At 38.7% G+C, this 19,456-nt stretch overlaps 1 protein-coding gene across 5 annotated transcripts in view; it reads left to right on the forward strand.

Moving 5' to 3' along the window:
• The window catches only part of NETO1 (neuropilin and tolloid like 1), a 124,490-nt gene that overhangs the window by 50,156 nt on the left and 54,878 nt on the right, over positions 1 to 19,456 (forward strand). For all 5 annotated transcript variants that reach the window (XR_014302808.1, XM_082699069.1, XM_082699066.1 and 2 more), the window contains exons 5-6: positions 15,155 to 15,196; positions 15,315 to 15,442. Coding sequence is in view for 4 of the 5 variants with exons in the window: in XM_082699069.1 (XP_082555195.1) it covers positions 15,155 to 15,196; positions 15,315 to 15,442 (170 nt within the window). In the remaining variant the exon portion in view is untranslated. The remainder of the gene's footprint in view (positions 1 to 15,154; positions 15,197 to 15,314; positions 15,443 to 19,456) is intronic.

The following is a 19,456-nucleotide window of genomic DNA, read 5'->3' on the forward strand; positions in this document are numbered from 1 at the left end:
TGATCTTTTGGTGTTCATATGAACCTTTTTGAGTAAAAACAACAAGAACAACGAGCAAACAGAAAGCTCTGGAATTTAGTGCATTAAAACAATAGCAATGTATATTTCTTCTGTTTCTGTTGGTTGACTTGTTGGGTCCTCTGCTTCACATGATGGTGGCCTGAGCACTGACTTGGTCCAGTGGCCTCACTCCCGTGCCACCCGGCTGGGGTTGGTGGCAAGCTGGGAATTTAGCTGGTGCTGTTGCCTGGGGAGACTTGGTTTCCTTCTTCCTGGCTTCTCCATGTGGTCTGTTGACTTTCCTCACAGTGTATTAAGAGGGAGCATCTCAAGAGCGAATGCCCCAAGGGAAGGAAGCAGGTGCTATACCAGTCTCTTGAGGTCTAGCTTCAGTAGTCCACAATGACACTCCATTCTGTTGATCAGAGCAGTTCCGGGGGCCAGCTCTGGTTCAGACACATAATATCCACCTCCTGACTGGTAGCTGCCATCCCCATACTAGAGAAGAACTCTGCTGGAGAGCATCTTCGAAGACTGGCTACCTCAGTGTGCCCCCTGCCATAACTATCCATATACCTCCCACAAGCTACAGGTGCTTACCCCTTTCCAGGGCCCTCCAGTTGTCATGGATTAGACACAACTTGAAATTTAGTATCCCATCATCTGTGTTGGGTCCAAGTGTGGATGGCACTGCATGGCAGCAACCCAATGGCATAACTGTTCAAGTGCACTTCCCTTGATGGCAAGACCTGTGAGCTAAAAAGTCATGTTATCTGCACCTCCCCCCTCCACCCCTAGATCCCACCCAATGTGCAATGGTAAAATCAGGATGGAAAACCATAATGCTCACTCCCATTAGAAGAGGGAAATTGGGAGGCTCACAGTAGTGTCACCCATGGTAATTCTAAAATCCAGCCTGACCTAAGTTACCATTTCCTCTGATTGGCAGTAGGGACTTTTACTTATTTGGGGTCCTTTCCCTTTGGGTGCCTGGAGTGGCTCTGGACTCTGGACTCTGAGCTCTGATTTTGAGTCCTCTCTCCTTCCCCATTCCAAGTGCCCATGTTCACAGCGAGTAGGTTTCTCAGCATTTTTCCTGACTATAGGGGGTTACCACACTAGAGGCCTCTTTTTATGTTGAAGTTTCTCTGTCGCTTTGAATCAAAGCTGCTGTGAGAGTCATCAGAGCGTCGAGGTTTACTGTGTAACACAACACGATCCACTCCAGCATGCTTTGAGAAGATGCGCTAAGGATCCTCTGAGCCAGTTGCCGAGATGAGCGGCCCTTCCCATCTTTCCACAATGAGCCGAGAGCCACACAGCTGTTCTGCTCTCCCATTAAAGAGAGGGTCCACTGCCACACTCTGGATCTATCTTTGCCCCCCAGTTGTGTTTTACTTTTAGGATAATTTCCAGGTCAGAGAAGTAAGAAATAGACAATAATGGCGCCCTGAGTTGGCAAAGTCTCCCCTTGTTTCTGACGAAAGTTTCTTCTCAGGTCGATCTGTATCATATGCACTTACAAGAAAGCATTTGGCACTTTCAACATTCTTTCTGGAAATCTCCTTAGTTTAACCTCTCTCAAGTTCACAGAGTCTATCTTCCATGTTACCCAGGCAACAATGCTACCCATGCCACTTCCAACCATGAAATAACCCAGCTGTCTGTTAAGAGTCTAGTAAAATTTTTCTAACCGTTCTTCCAGCTCTCTTTGATAGTTTTCTCAAGGGCTTTCTGACTTCAACCACTATCCAGTTCCAAAGCAGAAAATGGAATTCTTTTTAAATGGAGCAGTAGCAGTGTCTACTACCATCAGCAGTGGACAAAAGTTCTCATTGTCCCAAACCCTCACAAAGCTTGATGCTGTCAATCTTAGTCTACTTTTCTGGTTAGTTAGCTGTGTAATGGGATCACATAGTTGTTTTAATTAGTGTTCAATTCTTCATGATTAATAAGATTAAGTATCCTGCATTCTGTTTTCTGGACACCTGGATTTCTTCTTGCGTGAAATACCTGTTTAGAATTTCGCCCATTTTATATGGTGCTGCCGCTCACATACTGTCCGTCTGTAGATATTCTAGATATCAGGATTTGAAGGTTATATGTGTTGATAATGTCTTCTTGCAGGTGTGACTTGGGTTGGCACCCGCTTCTTCCAGCAGGCCCCATATGTCATCCCAGTGTCTTCTGGATTCTGTTAAACATAAGTAGGTGCTCCTTTATCTCTGGCTGCTTTAAATATTTTCTCTCTCTCTCTCTCTCAACAGCTTTTAAAGCTCTGAATAATTACTTCTTTAAATATTGTATGCTCTCTATTTTCTTCTTTCTTTCTAGAAATCTGATATGATCAGTATTTCTCCCTCTGTCCATTTATTCCCACCCAGAGGTGAAATTTTGGGGTCATTTGGTGATTCTGTTTTTAATTTTTTGAGAAACTGCCATACTGTTGCCCACTGGAGCTGTACCATTTAACATTCCCCCCAACAGTGCATGAGAGACCCAGTTCTTTCAGATACTCACTGATACTTGTCATTTTCTGTTATTGAGAGTAGCCATGCTAATGGGAATGAGCTGGTATCTCATTGCAGTTTCGTTTGGTTTCCCTAATGATTAATGTGTGATATTGAGGATCCTCTCATATGCTTATTGGGTATTCATGTCTTCTTCGGAGAAAGGTCTATTCAAGTCATTTGTCCATTTTTGCATCATGAGCTGTTAGGTTTTAATCGGTGGTCTTGTTGCATTTTAGGAGTTCTCTATACATGCTAGACCTTAGTCTCTTATCAGACACCTGCATTGCAAATATTTTTTCCTGCTCAGTGAGCTGATTTTTTTTTCTGTTGATATTCTTTTGATGCATAAATTTTTTCAAGTTTCATGACGTCCATTTGTTCATTTTTTCTTCTGTTTCTTAGGTCTTTGGTACCATATTCAATAAATCATTGCCAAAGTCAATGTCATAAAGAGTTTAAGCAATGTTTCCTTCTATAAATTTTATATTTTTAAGTCTTACAGTTAAGTCTTTGATATATTTCAAGTAAATTTTTGTACATATTACCTGTACCCCTGGGGATAAAAATATATGTTTATAAAAAATAAAAAATTAAAAAAAAATTTTGTACATGTTAGATAAAGGTCTGAATTCATTACTTTGCATGTGGATATCCAGCTTTCCCAGAACCATTTGCTGAAACAACTGCCCTTTCAACACTAAATGTCTTGGCATCCTTGTCAAAAATCATTTGACCTTATATGAGAGAATGCATTTCTGCCTTTTATGTCAATTTTAGCTCAAATATTCACAAAGTACCATAGGGAGGAGGGATAAGACAAAGAGATTGCCTAGGCTTCTGATATCCTAAGGTGATGAATGCCAGAAATAAGAAGACCATGGCAGACTGGAAAGGAAGGTTAGTAGTGAAAGATTTTACAAAGAATAATTAAAAGCTCTTGGTGATGTTTTGTTTTGTTTCGTTTGAAAGCAAAGGTGTGAAGGAGTCAGGTTATTTTGTTTTAGAAATTTCAGCTCAGGTAATTAGGAGAAGGCCAGTAATTAATAAAAATTAAATGAAAAGTCTAGAGGAATAAAACTGATGGCATCCCATCAGTCACACTCTCTGACTTAAAATAAGAGAGACCTAATTGTCTCCTTTCAATTTAAAATTTATGATATTGATTTATATTGTGTTAGACCATTACTTTGGGGAAACCTTCCATGATTTTCACACCTCTTAATGAAATAACTTTAGATGCTCTTATATTTGAATGACAGAAAAATGAGCAAAGGGAGATCAGATTTAGCAAGTGTCTTAATAAACAGCTGGGTCTCAAACTGCAGTCTCCAGGCAAATGAAGCATTTTCAGGTTTTGATAATATAGCATCAGCTTTACAATTACATGAATATTTCTTAAATGCCAATGAAAACAAATGTCAGGACAGCACTATTAAGCATTCTAAGACTTCCATTTTGATGGACATACTAATCGTATTTGATCTAGGCTAGAAAAGCATTTGATTCTTGCAATCTTTGGATGAGCAATCTTTTGGATGAGACCAAGTGGACCCTGACTGCCCAGCTCTGTCTGGGGCTCCAGGATCTGCAATTCTCTCCAGTTCCCAAGAGGGAAGCTGAACTTCCCATAAATAATGGTTTCTCAGAGGAGGAAGAATTTAAGAAGCTGTATTTTAGCTTTCTTAACATGTGGTTCAAGACTAGATACCTGACTGATCACTTACATTCTCAAATGAAATACTCATTAAAAAACATTGGTTTCAGACACCCATTCCAACCTTCAGAATCTCTGTGGTATTGGAGAAATTAATTCCAGGGGGATGACAAGAAATGTGAGAAGTGGAAATGAAATGATCCTGCATTTTTATTTTTGTAATCGTTTAATCTCCCTAGACTTAAGTGGACCAAAGTTACCTGCTAGTGGAGAAGGCAAGTACATGGTGAGATGTCCAGTTCTCTGACAGGTGTGTGCTTCTAGGAGAAGTCCTCTGAGATCACCAGCTGTGACAGAGGCACAGTGTTTTTTTCAGTGGCTTCATACATATTCAGATAAGCTCAATTTTATCATCATCTAAAATTAAGGTATAAATTTTGAGCTAAGTTGACATAAAAGGGCTTTTTATACCTCGTATATATTGTCATATGTTAAAGGAAAAGTGGAGGCCTGGGCATTTACCATCTATCTATCCTTATTTGGATATTTGTGAATATTCAGTAGGAACTATGTTATTAGTTTTCTGCAGGAATTCTCCAGCTGATCCCAGGCATTTGAGGAAGACTGATGAAATCCTCATCTACCCCAAAGTTAGATGCTACCCAGTAGAAATACGTGCAACATGCAGAATCGTCAGGGAGGTTACAACAATGGGATTTGACTTGTAAATAAGGATTTAGAATAACAATAATATTTTAGGTACATTTTAAAAACAATATTTGAGGTATTTTTTATTTATTTACCATGCAGGAGCTTAAATTTTGGTGTGTCTGGATGGGACAACTTATGTCACATTTTATATTTTAGGAAATCTGTATCCTATCCATTATTTAGCTGATTTTCATAAGTTCTCTGCTTGGTACCAAGTTGGCTGATATTTTTATCATAATTTTTTTTTTTTTTTTTTTTAGAGAGGAGGCAATTAATATCTTAGAAGGTAGAATTCTGCCAATAATTGTTGTTACATAACACAGGTTAAGCATCATTAAATCTTTCTGGTGATTTTTTTTTAAATTAAATTAGTATTTGACCTCCTTTTTGATTATATATTTTAGATTTGCTTTTAGGGCCATTTTGCTTAACATAATATTGTTTCAGAGTTGTTGTTTTTTTTTTAATTTTTTCATTGACTGGAATATCCTTTTTTGTCCTTTTAATCTCAGTCATTCCACATCAATATGCATTGCACATACATGGCTTTTATAAAAAGTATGTGGCTGGATTTTGTGGATTTGAAGGATGGCTAGAGTTCAGTGATTCTGACCTTGGTCCAGAAAGACGAGAGGTGTGGGTTAAAGTAAGGACATACTTCCTTTTAAAGACAGAACATGGTAACTCAACTCTTCATCCCGATGGGCAGGAATGCATCTGTTTAGATAATTCCATGGGCATCTCCAGGATGGATCAAGAGAAACCTCATGCATGCGTTCATGACAATCTACTGGCAGGGGCAGAACTTGGCACTCTGCATTTGCTCGTTTTTTCCAGTCCCATGATGGCTCCACTTGCCCAAGTGCACTGCTGGCGTCTGGCATGAAAACTCTAGTGTCCTTGCCAAGGGCACCAACAGAGGACGCTCCCACAGTCTCCAATTAGAGGCCATTCCAGCTCTATTTAGAACCAGTGAAGGCTCATCAAATCCACTGGAAGCATGGAAGATCTTGTCTTGAAGCCACGTTTGTATGGCTTGTGCAGCTTTATGATGTCCGCAGTATATATAGTGAACTGTAACTTGCAAGACTTCCTCATGGTTCTTACATTTATATTTTTAAATAAGATTGAGAAGACATAACTTTTTCTTATATGCATTTTTCATTTTCAGACTCTAGCACGCTCACGCATGTGCACACACACACACATACACACAACTTGTGGTGCCACCCCTACTTTCAGCTGTTGGCATGTTAGAGCCAGGAGTACCTTACTCCTCTGTAGCTGAGTGTCGCGCTTGCTAGTCCGAGGCCCAGACCCTCACTTCCTCCTCATGATGTCATTTCCTACTCTCTCTTCAGGTGTGAAACCTCAGATGCAAGTCCCACACCACCTGCCGTGATATTTGCTCTAAACTCTTCTGTGGTCAAGAATTCCACCTTTCCGTTATTCCTATGAAATAACACTTTTATTTTCTTTAAATATTTTATTTATTTGAGAGAATGAACGAGGGAGAGAGCACAAGCAGAGGGGATAGGCTGAGGCAAAGAGGGAAGCAGACTCCCTGCTGAGCGGGGACACCCCCCTGACTTGGGGCTCCATCCCAGGACCCTGAGATCATGACCTGAGCTGAAGGCAGATGCTTAAATGGCTGAGCCACCCAGGCGCCCCTAAAATAACACTTTTAAAAAATTAGTTCTCTTGAGTGTAGTTGACACACAATGTTACATTAGTTTCATGTGTACAGCATCGTGACTCACCCTATGCAACACCCTATGCTCCCCTTCAGTGCAGCTCCCATCTGTCACCATACAGTGTCATCACCATATCATTCACGATTGTCCCTACGCTGAGCCTTTTATTCCTGTGGCTTATCCATTCCATAACTGGAAGCTCGTGTCTTCCTTGAGTCTACGGATAAACATTGCTGGGTGTTGGGAAAGCAGTAAACATGAAGTTGTTGAGAGGAAGAAGCGGGCATGGGAAGTGTTCATTCAGGGGCGTCTGGGTGCCTCAGCCAACTGAGCGTCTGACTCTTGGTTTTGGCTCAGGGCGTGATCTCAGGGCTCTTGAGATTAGGCCCCGTGTCACCAGGCTCCGCGCTCGGCAGGGATCTGCTTGAATACTCTCTCTCTCTTTCTCTGCCCCTTCCCCTGCTCTAGTCCTCTCCCCTTCTCTCAAAAATAAATAAAGGAAATTTTTTTTGTTAAAAAAAGGAAATGCTCATTCACTGACAGGGCTGGCACCACAGCTATGCCAGCAAGAAATGTCTTACTAGACAAGTTCTATAAAAAAGATGGTTCAAAAGATGGATTTGTTCATCTGAGGTTTCATGTCATTTAGGGTCTATGAAGTGAATGAGCGAATAGGAGCTTCTGAGACAAGGAGGCAGGGGGCAGGGGGCAGGGGGCAGGGGCTGCTACTAATCCACCAGGAACTTCCCGGCTTCCTTTGCATTCAATATTCAAACACCAAATACCAGTTTTAGACAATCTAGGTTTTAAAATTTGTCTTTATTACTCTTTTGGTCTTCTGATGATTTCTTCTTCCTTTCTTCTTACAAGTGTTTTCTTTATTCTGTATAGTAAATGCACATTTTCCCCATAGAACAATACTATTATCTGGTGACTATAAAAAATATTGTAAAATCCTGTTTAATGTGAGCACAAGCAAAATCCAGATTCTTTGCATACATTTTATTAAAAAGAGTTGTGTTTCCTCAATATATTTAAAAATGTGAATACGAGCAATGTAAGAAAACTTTCTATATTATATCTAAAGAAATAAAATAAGGAAACAAAAGATCTGTACAAGACCATGCAAATATCAATAATATTTTAAAGGGCTTGCAAACTTCCTTCCTGAAATTCTTTACGTTTTGATTTCTAAAATCCACGTATGAGTAAATTTTATGTTAAGTCAGAAGACATGGTATATAAACTCGGTGCCAACATTAAAACCCTTAGGAAGAGAAACTCTCTGTGAAGATGTATACCAACCTTATACTTATAGATAACAGCAACCTTAAAAAGGTCTAAAGTATTATACTATGAATTTTATGTTAAAGCAATGTTGCTTCTAGACAAGAGGGAAATAAATCAGATAATATGATGACGCAATAGTATGTTGTCAAGATTTTTTGCAATTGCTTTTAAAATTGCATTTTAAGTTCAGTTAACTAATTGTAAAACCCCAAAGCCAGTGGTTTTTCAGTCTTGAGTAGGAAGCTGGAAGCCAAGGCTGAGATGTGTTCCAGATGGGTAGAGAAGGGTAGAGACATCGAAGTGGCCATTGGAATGGCAGTTAGTTTCCATGCCAGAGTTGACAGAATAAGGATATATCCAGAGATATTTCAGGACTTTCCCAAGTAAATAAACAGAAGTGGAGATATTATGTAGCTTATGACATAATTCAAAATGTGTGAGAGTGGGGAGTTTGAGGGAAATATTGACTCACATTCTCTAAGACTATCCGGTTAAGTAGTTGAGCTATGCCTATATCCAAGTACTGAAGTTACGCCTTTTAATCAGAGGGTTTTGTAGTTCTGGTAACATGGCCAGGTCAGGCAATTCCATTTTCCCATAAACTGCTGTTCAAGGACTAGCTCTGTGTTTTGTGATATAATGGCATCCGTCAGTTGTAAAAGCCTAGACCAACAATACTTTCAACTCAGGAAAAGGAAGTTTCGGGCATATTAAATGAATGGTTCAATGTTAAAGTTAGCTATAAAGCTGTTTAGGTTTTAGGTCAAAACAAGTTGCATTTCTCTAAAGTAACTGAACCAACATTTTGTCCATTTATGAAATGAAGATACCTCTGATTTTGTTCAGTGATAGTCTAATAAGATAGACATTAACTTACTGAAAGTCCATCTACAATATGGCTAGAAGTCAAACTTTCTTTTGAATATGAAATAAATGTATCACACAGTCCTGAATTAATAAATTACAACTTTGAATTTTGTTGGAAGAAGACATTTACCCATGATACAAAGGTGGGGTGACAGGGTCAAACTGCAATACTTTAGTCTTAAAACCCCTATCATTTCTTATGAAATATCGAAGACCTCAAAGTGCTTTGGCTTATATGGCCGTATCAGTCAATTCTTATTATATTAGACATTCAAGCTGATAACATTTTAAATAGATATTTTTTAATTCATAGAAAAATTATACTGTGGTAACATAAAAACATGTTAAAGGCATTGATTGATATTAACATATTAATAAATATTAAAATAATAATTAGAAGAATTACATTTTTCTACATTTTTGGAAACCTACTTAGTGTCTGGCTTATTAAAAGATAACTAGATTCTCACATCCACTTCATTAAATGCATCACAGTGCATTCCTATGGTTGAAGTAAATGAAGAAAATTCAGCCTCACAGAGATGGGTAGTTGAAAAAAGGAGGTGTATTGTCATAGTTTTTTCAGATGAATACTACCTCAAACCTCAAAAAGTGATAGTTTCTTAAAGGTTAGTTGCAACGAGGAATGTGAAACTGTATCAATGAAGTTCTTGTGTTCTATTCATTAACATCTGTCTATGGCATTTTTATCCATACAGGATATCTTAAGGTCATGCATTACTCTTTAACAATTATTGGATCACTGTAACGCAGATCTTCCAAATGTTGATCCATTTCATTATTGAACATCAAAAATCACATTTGTTCATTTACTCAACAATCACATTTAAACATGCTTTAAGTACTGAGAAGCTGTCAGATACACAGTGATGGATATGATTTTCCTTGCTTGAAGCTTGCATTTGATCATTGGCAGCAAATATTGTCAGTTGTTTTTCTTAAAGGCAACAGATTCACTATGTGCATTCTGCAGAAAAGACGTGTATTCAAAATTTTAGATTTAAAAAAATAGCACTTTTTCATCGAGGAGATTTTTAAGCAAATAGTTCTCTACCCCCACAAATGCATGGGCACGAATTATACAATAAATACTAATGGCTATGGTTTGGTTCCATTGTCTTGAAGCCTGCTTAGGCATCAGCAGTTTATTTACCGTTGCTTTTGCACCGTCGATGCAAATGTCAACACAGATGTTCCAGCATAATTCATAAATACAAAAGTTTTCCCACAATTTGAATATTTCAGCACAACTAGCATTTGCTGCCAAGCATTCTTGTAGAAGGTCGTTGATGATTGGCTCACAGTGACACGGGATGAACTCAAGCAAAAGAAGCAAGTTCACCCATGTCTGTACATCTATTTGTTACACAAAAATAAAATTCTCTAGACAAGATGTTAAGTTTTTCTTCTTGTTTAAAACTACAACTTTAAATCAGCAAGTTGCTGTACGGCCGGAAAGCAGCAGACTCCTGTTTTTTGTTGTTTTTTCACTTTTTTTCTGATTACCCATCCAGTAGACATCCATCAATGGCAGCCATGCACTGTCTTCTCAGTCTGGTCTCTCTCGTGTGTGCTTCTCCAGCCAACACAGGACAATAACTTACTTTGTAGGATGCCTCAGGGACTTTATCAGTTTTAGTTTCAAAAGTGTAATATAAGACTTTTAGCTTTTGAAGAACTGATTATGTCTGCATTTGAAGTATTCATTACTTCTTAAAAAATTATTTATCTCAAAATAATGTTGCAATCAAACTGTCACAATAAAATTACTAGAAAATAAATAACAATGAAACAAATTATTACCATCTATAAAGCTGAAGAGATGATCACTTTTGTCATATTTTCATTTCTTATGGACAGCTTTCCCATCTTATTGGGAGTAGATTTCTCCTTTTCATGAGTAAGAGGCCTCTTTGGAATATTAGTGTCTCCTTTCTTCAGCTTTAGAAATAAACTGTGTAAGGACGGGTGGAGACAGGAGGCTGTCAGTCTCCTCCATCTCCAACAAATGTCTCCCTGCACAGGAAGAAGAATACATTACAGATATATTTCTTTTATTCCAGGGAAAATATTATGGAATTTCATAATAGTCATAGTTAGATGAAAATTTTAAAATTAGGAGAAAATTTAAAATATTTTAAATATGTATATAATTATAAAATAAGATGTAAAATTGCCTAAATTCTGGTTGTGCTTTCATGTATGTTAGAGATATAACTCTAAATTTCATAATAATAGTGTCTTTGACAGAAAGAGATTACAGAGATTACAGGAGGGAAAATTGAACCAAGCCAGTAAGTGTCCAGTAAAATTATTAAGAATTAATAATTAACTGGGATTAATCTCTGGAAATGTACATCATTTATACCCTAAATTCACTACCTTAAGAATGTTCTTGGAAATGCAAGCAAATATTTCAGTAACCATAGTAATGATAATGTTATCAAACAGCATGTAGGGTCTGGAAACCACCATACATATTTATTTAGAAGCTGAGGCTGAAGGTGTTCTGTATTCTGTGTATGGCTTTTGAGGTGGACCCTGGAAGGGAGGAAGAGGGAATGGAGAATTGTTTCAATTAGTTTTTATGGCTCAACCTTCAAGTGAAGTTCAGCCATTTTGTCCACATTTCGCTGGGCAGAACTCAGCCACACAGCTACTGACAACTGTAAGGGGGGCTGGGGAGTATAGTCAGCTGGTGCCCAGAAGGAAAGAGACTCGGGTTTTGTCGATTAACGATTAGTCCTTAATATAGCTTCTAATTCGATAATTTACTGTGGGAGCCTCTGATTTGGAAAGGGGTACTTTTATGTGTTGTAAATACATCAACAGTATAAGAAAATCAACCTGGTATAAAGTCACTGTATTTTTTATATTCACAGAAAAATACATTAAATTCAAAAGTATTAATGGAGCTCCCACTATGTCCAAGTGGTATTCTAGGTCTTGGAGACAAGGAGCAGTAGACAAAAATCCCTTAGAGTGTGCTTCCTTATAGTCTGGTGAGAGTCGACGGCCAATAAGAAAGTAAACCAATAGTAAAACAATAGTGGATTTTGATAAAAGAGACCATGAAGGAAGAAAATAAAGTAAGAGGTAGAGTTATTTTAGAGAGGCTTATGAAGGAAGGTCTTTTGAGAAGACGGTTCAGGTTCTCCAGTCATGAGCTGAAGAAGAGGAAGGATCCAGCTGTGCAAAGAGCTGCAGGGGGCGGGGGCAGGGTGGAGGGAGCAAACAGCAGGTTCTGAGTGTGGAGGGGGCAGCCTCATGTGCCGGAGGAACAGGAAGGCTCCACGTGTTTTGAGAGATGACAGAAAAGTCTAGAGCCTGTGGTACATTGGGCCAGGGGGTCAGGGGCAGGAACACAGAGAATTACTGTCCTTTAGAAAGATCTGTGGTTTTATGCTATGGGGAGTGACAAGCCAGGTGAGTATAACGATTTGGTTTATATTTTTAAAAAGTTTATTTGGGTTGCTTAGTGGAGAACATTTTGGGAAGGTCTAGAGTAGAAGGTGGCTTCCTGAGTCTAACCTCACTGTGCCGCTGCATAATCATTTCTGTCATTGCCCACGAACAACCTGGGCAAAAACCCCCAAAACAACAACAACAACAACCAAAAAAACCCAAAAAACAAAAAACAAAAAACACAACTACAACAACAACAAAAACCCCACTAATCTTGGTGTTCTTAAACTTGGTGTAGGCTGCTTTAAAAAAATTATTGTATTGTTTATTTTCTATTTTGCAGGTCATAGGGCCATCTGTTATTGTGACTGTGCCATTACTGGTGGTTCATTCAAATGGAAGCACAGAAACAATTTCTCCCTCTCTCTCCCCACCTTTTCCTAACCATCAGTGCTCTCACCATTAATTTAAAGACAAAAATAAATTTTCAACTCCCAGAACTGGCATTTCTCTCAACATTGTCTAGCACAAGTTATAAAAATGACAAATGTTAGCCTTCAAACCAGAAAATGGAATACCAGCTACATTTCCACAAGAATCATAGGAACAGTCATGCCGGCTGAAACATTCGAACCTATAATGACTATTATTAAATGTTATGTAAAATAGTGAAAGGGACATAATAATAAAGAATCTGCAACACTGAGGTGGACAAGCTTGATGTAAAAGTGAGGGGTAAATATTGGGTCTCTTCAATACCAAGAAAACTGCTTAGTGGTGACCACCAATCTGAGTAATTCTATACAAAACATAGTTCTTTTGTTGTACACAGTAGGTATTAAATATACCCTTTTTTAAGGGGCACCTGGGTAGCTCAGTCGGTTAAGCATCTGTCTCTTAATTTCTGCTCAGGTCTGATCTCAGGGTCATGAGATGAAGCACTGTGTTGGTCTCTCTGCTCAGCAGGGAGTCTGCTTGAGATTCTCTCTCCCTCTCTCAAATTTTATATATATATATATATATATATATATATTTTTATAATATATATAATATATAAAAACTCAACATATATATGATATATATACTGTGTGTATATATATATATAAAAGAATAACCAAATATCCATTAATTTAGATAAAGGCAAAAAAAAAATTCCACTTGGGGATCTCCTGATCCAAATGAACGATGTGGTCCTCCTCTCTTCATCTTTCAGGGAAGTTGCACACAGTTGCTTCTTCCTGCCTCCTTCTCTCACTCTTTACCTTTTCTTTCCTTCCGTCTTTCTTTCCTTTCTTCCTTCCTTCCTTCTCCCTTCCTCCCCACCCCCATCCCTTCCTTCCTTCCTTCTGAAAGGTAAAAGAAATGTCTTCAAAATAATTCTACAAAGGAGTTTATATCTCAATTCAAAATATATTCCTGCATTGCAATAGTGTTCTGTGATAAAGTGAACCTGGGTAGTGGACCTGACTGAATGGTGGCCTTAAGCCAGGCCTTTCAGTTTCAATATATCAGTATGTATAATTGCTTAAGAAAATAAGGGGGAAAAAGCTGTAATGAAAATAAGTACAGCGATACAGTCACTGGAAGTCACGGGCTTGGCATCCCCAAGCACACGGACATAGAAAGGAGCATCCCTAGATGCACATGGCATCTATGCACGCACAGTCTTGATGTCCAGAAATTAGTGCCTCCTGAGAGTGCTGCCCTTTCATATTTCAGCCCTAGACTCCTGTCGCGCAGTGTCTCTCAACATATTTTTAACTTTGTAAGATTTTTAATTTATAGCCAATACCTTAATAGTATAAAGAAATTAAATTTCACAGTCTTCTTTTAAATTGGATGCCATGTGTCTCCAAGAAAAATTTTTGTAGCCTTTAATGCCTTTATCCTTAAGGAAAAGAAAATCCAATTCAAAGTAACTGAAATTATAAGGACGTACATTGTTTCAAAAAGCAAAAGGGGGAGGGACGTGTGACTACAGGGTAGTTGAATACAGTGCCCCAGTGATGTCCGTAAGGATTTGCGCTCTCCAGGTTTCTATTCTGCTCCCCCTTGAGAGTTAGCATCTCCTCACGTTAGTGCCTGCCAACATCATAAGCTGACCACTGTGCATGATCCCAAAGGGACCCCATACAAGCCGGATCACAGAGGAAGCCAGAAAACTATATGCCTTGTTTCTTCTTATTACTGAAGAAAACTTTCTCAAAAGTCCTTCAAAAGACAGAGGTCTTTATTTTCTGCTTACCATTACATTTCACTGGTTGCATACCTATCTCAAAATCAATTTTAGGGAATGGAAGCAAGCCCACCATGATGGCTTTTAACACCTAGGACACTTCTGAGGATCATGATAAGTCAAACTTCCTCCAAGTACATGAGCAGAGGACACATACGTGGACCTGGGCTGGGGTGAGGGGAAAGCCAGAGAGGGAGCTGGCTTTGAGAGGACCCAGCGTATACTGAGGAACACTTTGGAAGCTCGCATGGACTAAAAAATTAAGGAAAAGTGTCTTCTGGAAACAGGATAGTGCATTCTGCTGCAGGACGGAGGCCCTCGGTTTCACAGATGAAATTTGCACTTCCAGTATTTCAGTGGCAAAGAAAATTGTGTTTCAACAACTTACAAAATCTGTTAAATCCAAACAAATGATTATATGTGTCATAGATGGAAGTTTACTCCTAGCTTGACTTACCTATGGATACATTTTAAAAACCATCTTGAGGTAATGAATAATATTTTTACTTGATGCCTAGATGATGAATGGCATTGGAAGGTTTTTAAAAATGGCTTCTTGTGTGGTGATAAAAATGCTGTGATAAAATTATGTTTTATAAATTAACATTTCAGTCATAACATTATCATGCATTTTGTTTATCCACTTAAGTTCTCTTAATATATTTTTTGGCAGATTCTTGAATAATTTAATGGTATATTACGCACCATCATTTTAAGGAATAAATGCAGAATAAGACTAATTATCTTTTTCTCAATTTTTAAGATCCTGACTTTAAGGACCTTGGAGTTTTGAAACCATTACCAGGTCGGTAAAATAGATACTCGATAATGTTCAAAGGTCTTTGTTTTCTGCTCTGAAATATACTTTTGGTTTATTATTCAAGCTCCATTTTTGTGTGTTTGTTTGGCATTTCATTATTTAGCATGTGAGTTTGAGACGGGCGGTCCTGAAGGAATTGTGGAATCTGTACAAATTATGAAAGAAGGCAAAGCTTCTGCTAGTGAGGCTGTGGATTGCAAGTGGTACATCCGGGCACCTCCACGATCCAAGGTCAGTCTGAAGGTGAAAACATTTGACAGTCAGCTTGGGAAGTATGTGGAGCACGCATTGCTTTGAACCAACTGGACATGCTTAGTGAGTTTCAGAGTGCAATCGTAAGCTTTCGTTTTATTTTAGTTTGAAATGCAACTTGTCTTGCCCCATCCAAGGAAATTTTTGATGCCATAAATAAAACGGAGAAGGTGCTTTGAAAAGATCACCTGGACAAGAGACCCTAAGGTGACACCCCTCCCTCTCTGGAAAATGGATTGAAATTCTATACCTAAGCTGTGGGTCTAAGTATAATCACATTTATGCCTGTATTGTCAATATTTGTATTTTGCTCGCTTTTCAACCTAATATCGGATCTTTGGAAGAAATTGTCCAGGCCTTGCAAATACCCCATATCTCTAGCATGTAGAATATCTTGTGATATGGCTGGGGGACAGTGGCGAACAGGACCTGGGAGAGCCTGGCCCAAGCAAAGAGGTCAGCCTGGACTTCACTGCCTCTTAAGCTACTTTTTATTGTCATTATGAGAACATTTTGGTCTAACATTACCAAGCCCTCCAATGTTCTCATGACAGGGAAGTCAGCAATTTATGTTATCACCTTGACTTTTAAATACTGCAATACGTTTTTTAAATTGTAAATTTACATGCTATTAAACGAAATACATTATGGGTCAGATTCAGACTCAAACCACTATTTTGGAACTACTTCCTTAGAACAACCATATTTATCCTCTTATTGAATTTTTTTTTTTAAGATTTTATTTATTTATTTGACAGAGAGAAATCACAAGTAGACGGAGAGGCAGGCAGAGAGAGAGGAAGGGAAGCAGGCTCCCTGCTGAGCAGAGCGCCCGATGCGGGACTCGATCCCAGGATCCTGAGATCATGACCTGAGCCGAAGGCAGCGGCTTAACCCACTGAGCCACCCAGGTGCCCCCTCTTATTGAAATTTTAAGGAATACTGGGGATGGTGACTGTGTCAGTCACTATCTTCAGTGGGGACTGTTGATTATTTGCCAGTCTCCCTTCCTGTATTGCCATTCCTCAGTTATATAGTTTCAACTAAGTCTTATTGATTTATTAGGTTTGTCGTTGACTTTACTGAGGTTGAAACAGTTTGTTATTTAGTTAATAGATTTAGTGGCTCCGTAAAGTCTCGAGCATCATGTTGGAGAGAAGAAGAAAGCATGCCAGCCCCTGCCCTCTTCCTGTTTAATTCTTAGACAAATGTGTAACCAAATAACCCAAGGAATGAGCCATGAGCATTGAGGTGTCCCTAAGGTGTAGTAGAGAGAGGGGGAAGTCACATACACCTGCAGAGGTAAGTCAAATGTGGAATCAAATTCAGCCAGGGTGTCCACTGATTCTCAGTAAGAAACAGCTTTGTGTCAGGTAGATTAGGGAAGCGCTCTCCAGGTAGACGGGAGAGCATTGGGGCCATAGAATCAGCAGACAATTAGGAGTTAGGTATTTGAATGTGACCAAATAAAAGCATGGAGATGAATAAAAGTATGGAGGTCGATGGTGAGTCTTTGAGCCCAAGGGCTGTAAAGAACCTGGATTCATTCCGGTAGCATTAGTGATACACAGATAAGCATGAAGCAGGAAACCGATTTGGTTCTATCTGCACTCTGGAAAAAGAGCTTTTCCCTGGGAAGCAGGGACAGAGGCATGAACACTGCAAGCAGAACACTCAGGAGGAAGATACCGCAATGAGCCCCATGGTTGAGGCTAGCGGATGACGGTAGACAGGCCGAAGAAAGATCCAAGATCAACAGAGGAGAATTTGGTGGCTCGCTATTCAGGATGTGGGGAGGGATAGAGGCATCTTTGGGGAGGCTGGCATTTCAGGAAGTAGGTTGGTTTTCTTCACTTGATTTTCCCAGGAATCTGTCTCTGGGTCTGCATACGATTTGTAAGTGCGGCCCGCTTTGCCCCGACATCGCCGTCACAGACATTCAGAGCCACGCTCCCTCTTCCAGCTTTGCCCCTGGTGGGCCTCTTTGCATCTGTGCAAATCTTTGAAAACTTATATTGTATTATCAAGAAAGACCCAGTGATTCCTCCTTTAAAAAAAAAAAAAAATCAAAGACTGTTCGTGACACAAAAGCCAACGCACTCGCTGGATTATAAAGGAGCTAGATTGCAGTGTATTATTCTCTCTTATGTAATCTGTGGGTTCACATGCAAGTGCTATTCATTTTTCTTAAACTCTATGAATGAAAAATGAAAAAAAAAAAAGTTCTCCAGCTGGAAACATTTGAGCCCCTCCTCATTGCTGTAAGGAGCATCTTTGTCACGGCAGTGTTAAAGGGAGGGCTTTGATGGGAGCGTAAACACACGTCGTTTTTTTTTCCAGCTGGTAAATAGGCTGTCTTTTGTACAATTCCAGAGCAACAATACCCGGTGTACCTGTCTGTTACAGAATTTGGCATTCTGTGACCCAAAGGGGAAGCCGCCTGCAGAGTTGGACAAAGATGACTCTATTGTGACAGGCTTTCTCCGTTAAATTAAAGGTTAGAAGATAGGAAGTGGCTTTGAATAACTGTGGAGAAAAGCAAGAACTGGATATGACTGCCTATGTGGGCTTTCTATTTTTGTGGAGTTCCTTACAGCTTATGAGGATAGACTATCAAAGCCCGAATTAAACTTGAAGGGGCTGGTGGTGAATATTTGAATGATAACTGGGAAATTGAAACATATTACACAATGCAAGTGCTAAATAGTTCCCAGGTTTTATTAAAATTTATATCAAGGCTATATTGCTTCTCAGACTTGTGACAAATAGAAAATAGTCATACACATTTAATTAGAATGTGATTAGTCCAGATTTCTTAGAATTTGGCATGCTAGACCCAGAAAGAACGTTGGGATTCTGCTCCTGATTAACTCATTTAACAGATAAATAAGCTGAGACCTGATCATCAAGTCTTATATGGGCTAATAATGGAATATAGAGATCTCTTTGTGTAGACTCTAGAGCAAGGATGGTGGAAGGGTGTTATGGTATCTTGTCCTGGACCTGGTACAGAAGAGAACCGACAGAAAACAATGTTGGGTGATCATATCATGGTAACTATTTGAATGTCAATTCCCTGAAGGCTGCAGCTTAATGTATCTCTAGATACTCAGCACCGAGTGAAACATCTGTCATTCAGTTAAAACTCATGTAATACAAAACAAACTGATGTGTATCTAGAAAAATGGACATGGTGGCAATCTTCAGACATTTGAAGGACTCTCATATGATGGAGAACAAGAGGATAAGGGTTAATCTGCATGATTTCAAGTACTATAATTTATTTGAATGCTTGAAACTGGAACTATATAGCTTTTGGTTTGATATAAAGAAGGTTTGTCTTTAGTTTTAATAATGGAGCTGCTCAAAAACCGAATGATATTCCATAAGGAGGAATCTAAATAAAGTTTGGCAAATATTTGGTATAATAATTTAAAAGCAAGGTAGTTCTTTAGCATAGATAATATTAAACTCCCCTCAAGACTAAAACTTGGTGAGTGTATGGTAAGTGACTGCCCAAGTATTTGGTCTGTTGGCACAGAGCTAAGGCAAGATTTCAGTCTCCTGACTCGCAGTCCAATGTTGTGTCACCAAACCGCACTATTTGAGGGAATTGTCAAATTTGTTAAGATAGAAAAAGAGATAAATCCAAGACTTATAAAAGTACACAAAGGAAGATGATTAACTTAATGATTAAGGTGTTGGGGCAATAAAACTCTAGCTTTTAGTAATTACCCATCATTTCAAACTTCACATTAATTTTTAATGTGTTGTTACTCCAGTCAAAAATGTTTTGAATAAAATTAGCATTAAACTTGACAAACATAGTAAGTCAATATTTTATAGTGAAGTTGTTTTAAGGTAAATTATAGGATGAACTTAATTGTAGGTGGAATCTTAAAGATGACACCCAAGATTTCTAGCCCAATCAGTGACTGTGAATATAAAATATTACATACCTGATTATGTTAAATTATCTGGCAAAAGGGATTT

This window comes from Mustela nivalis (assembly GCF_964662115.1).
Source record: "Mustela nivalis genome assembly, chromosome: 14".
NCBI classification, from domain to species: domain Eukaryota; kingdom Metazoa; phylum Chordata; class Mammalia; order Carnivora; family Mustelidae; genus Mustela; species Mustela nivalis.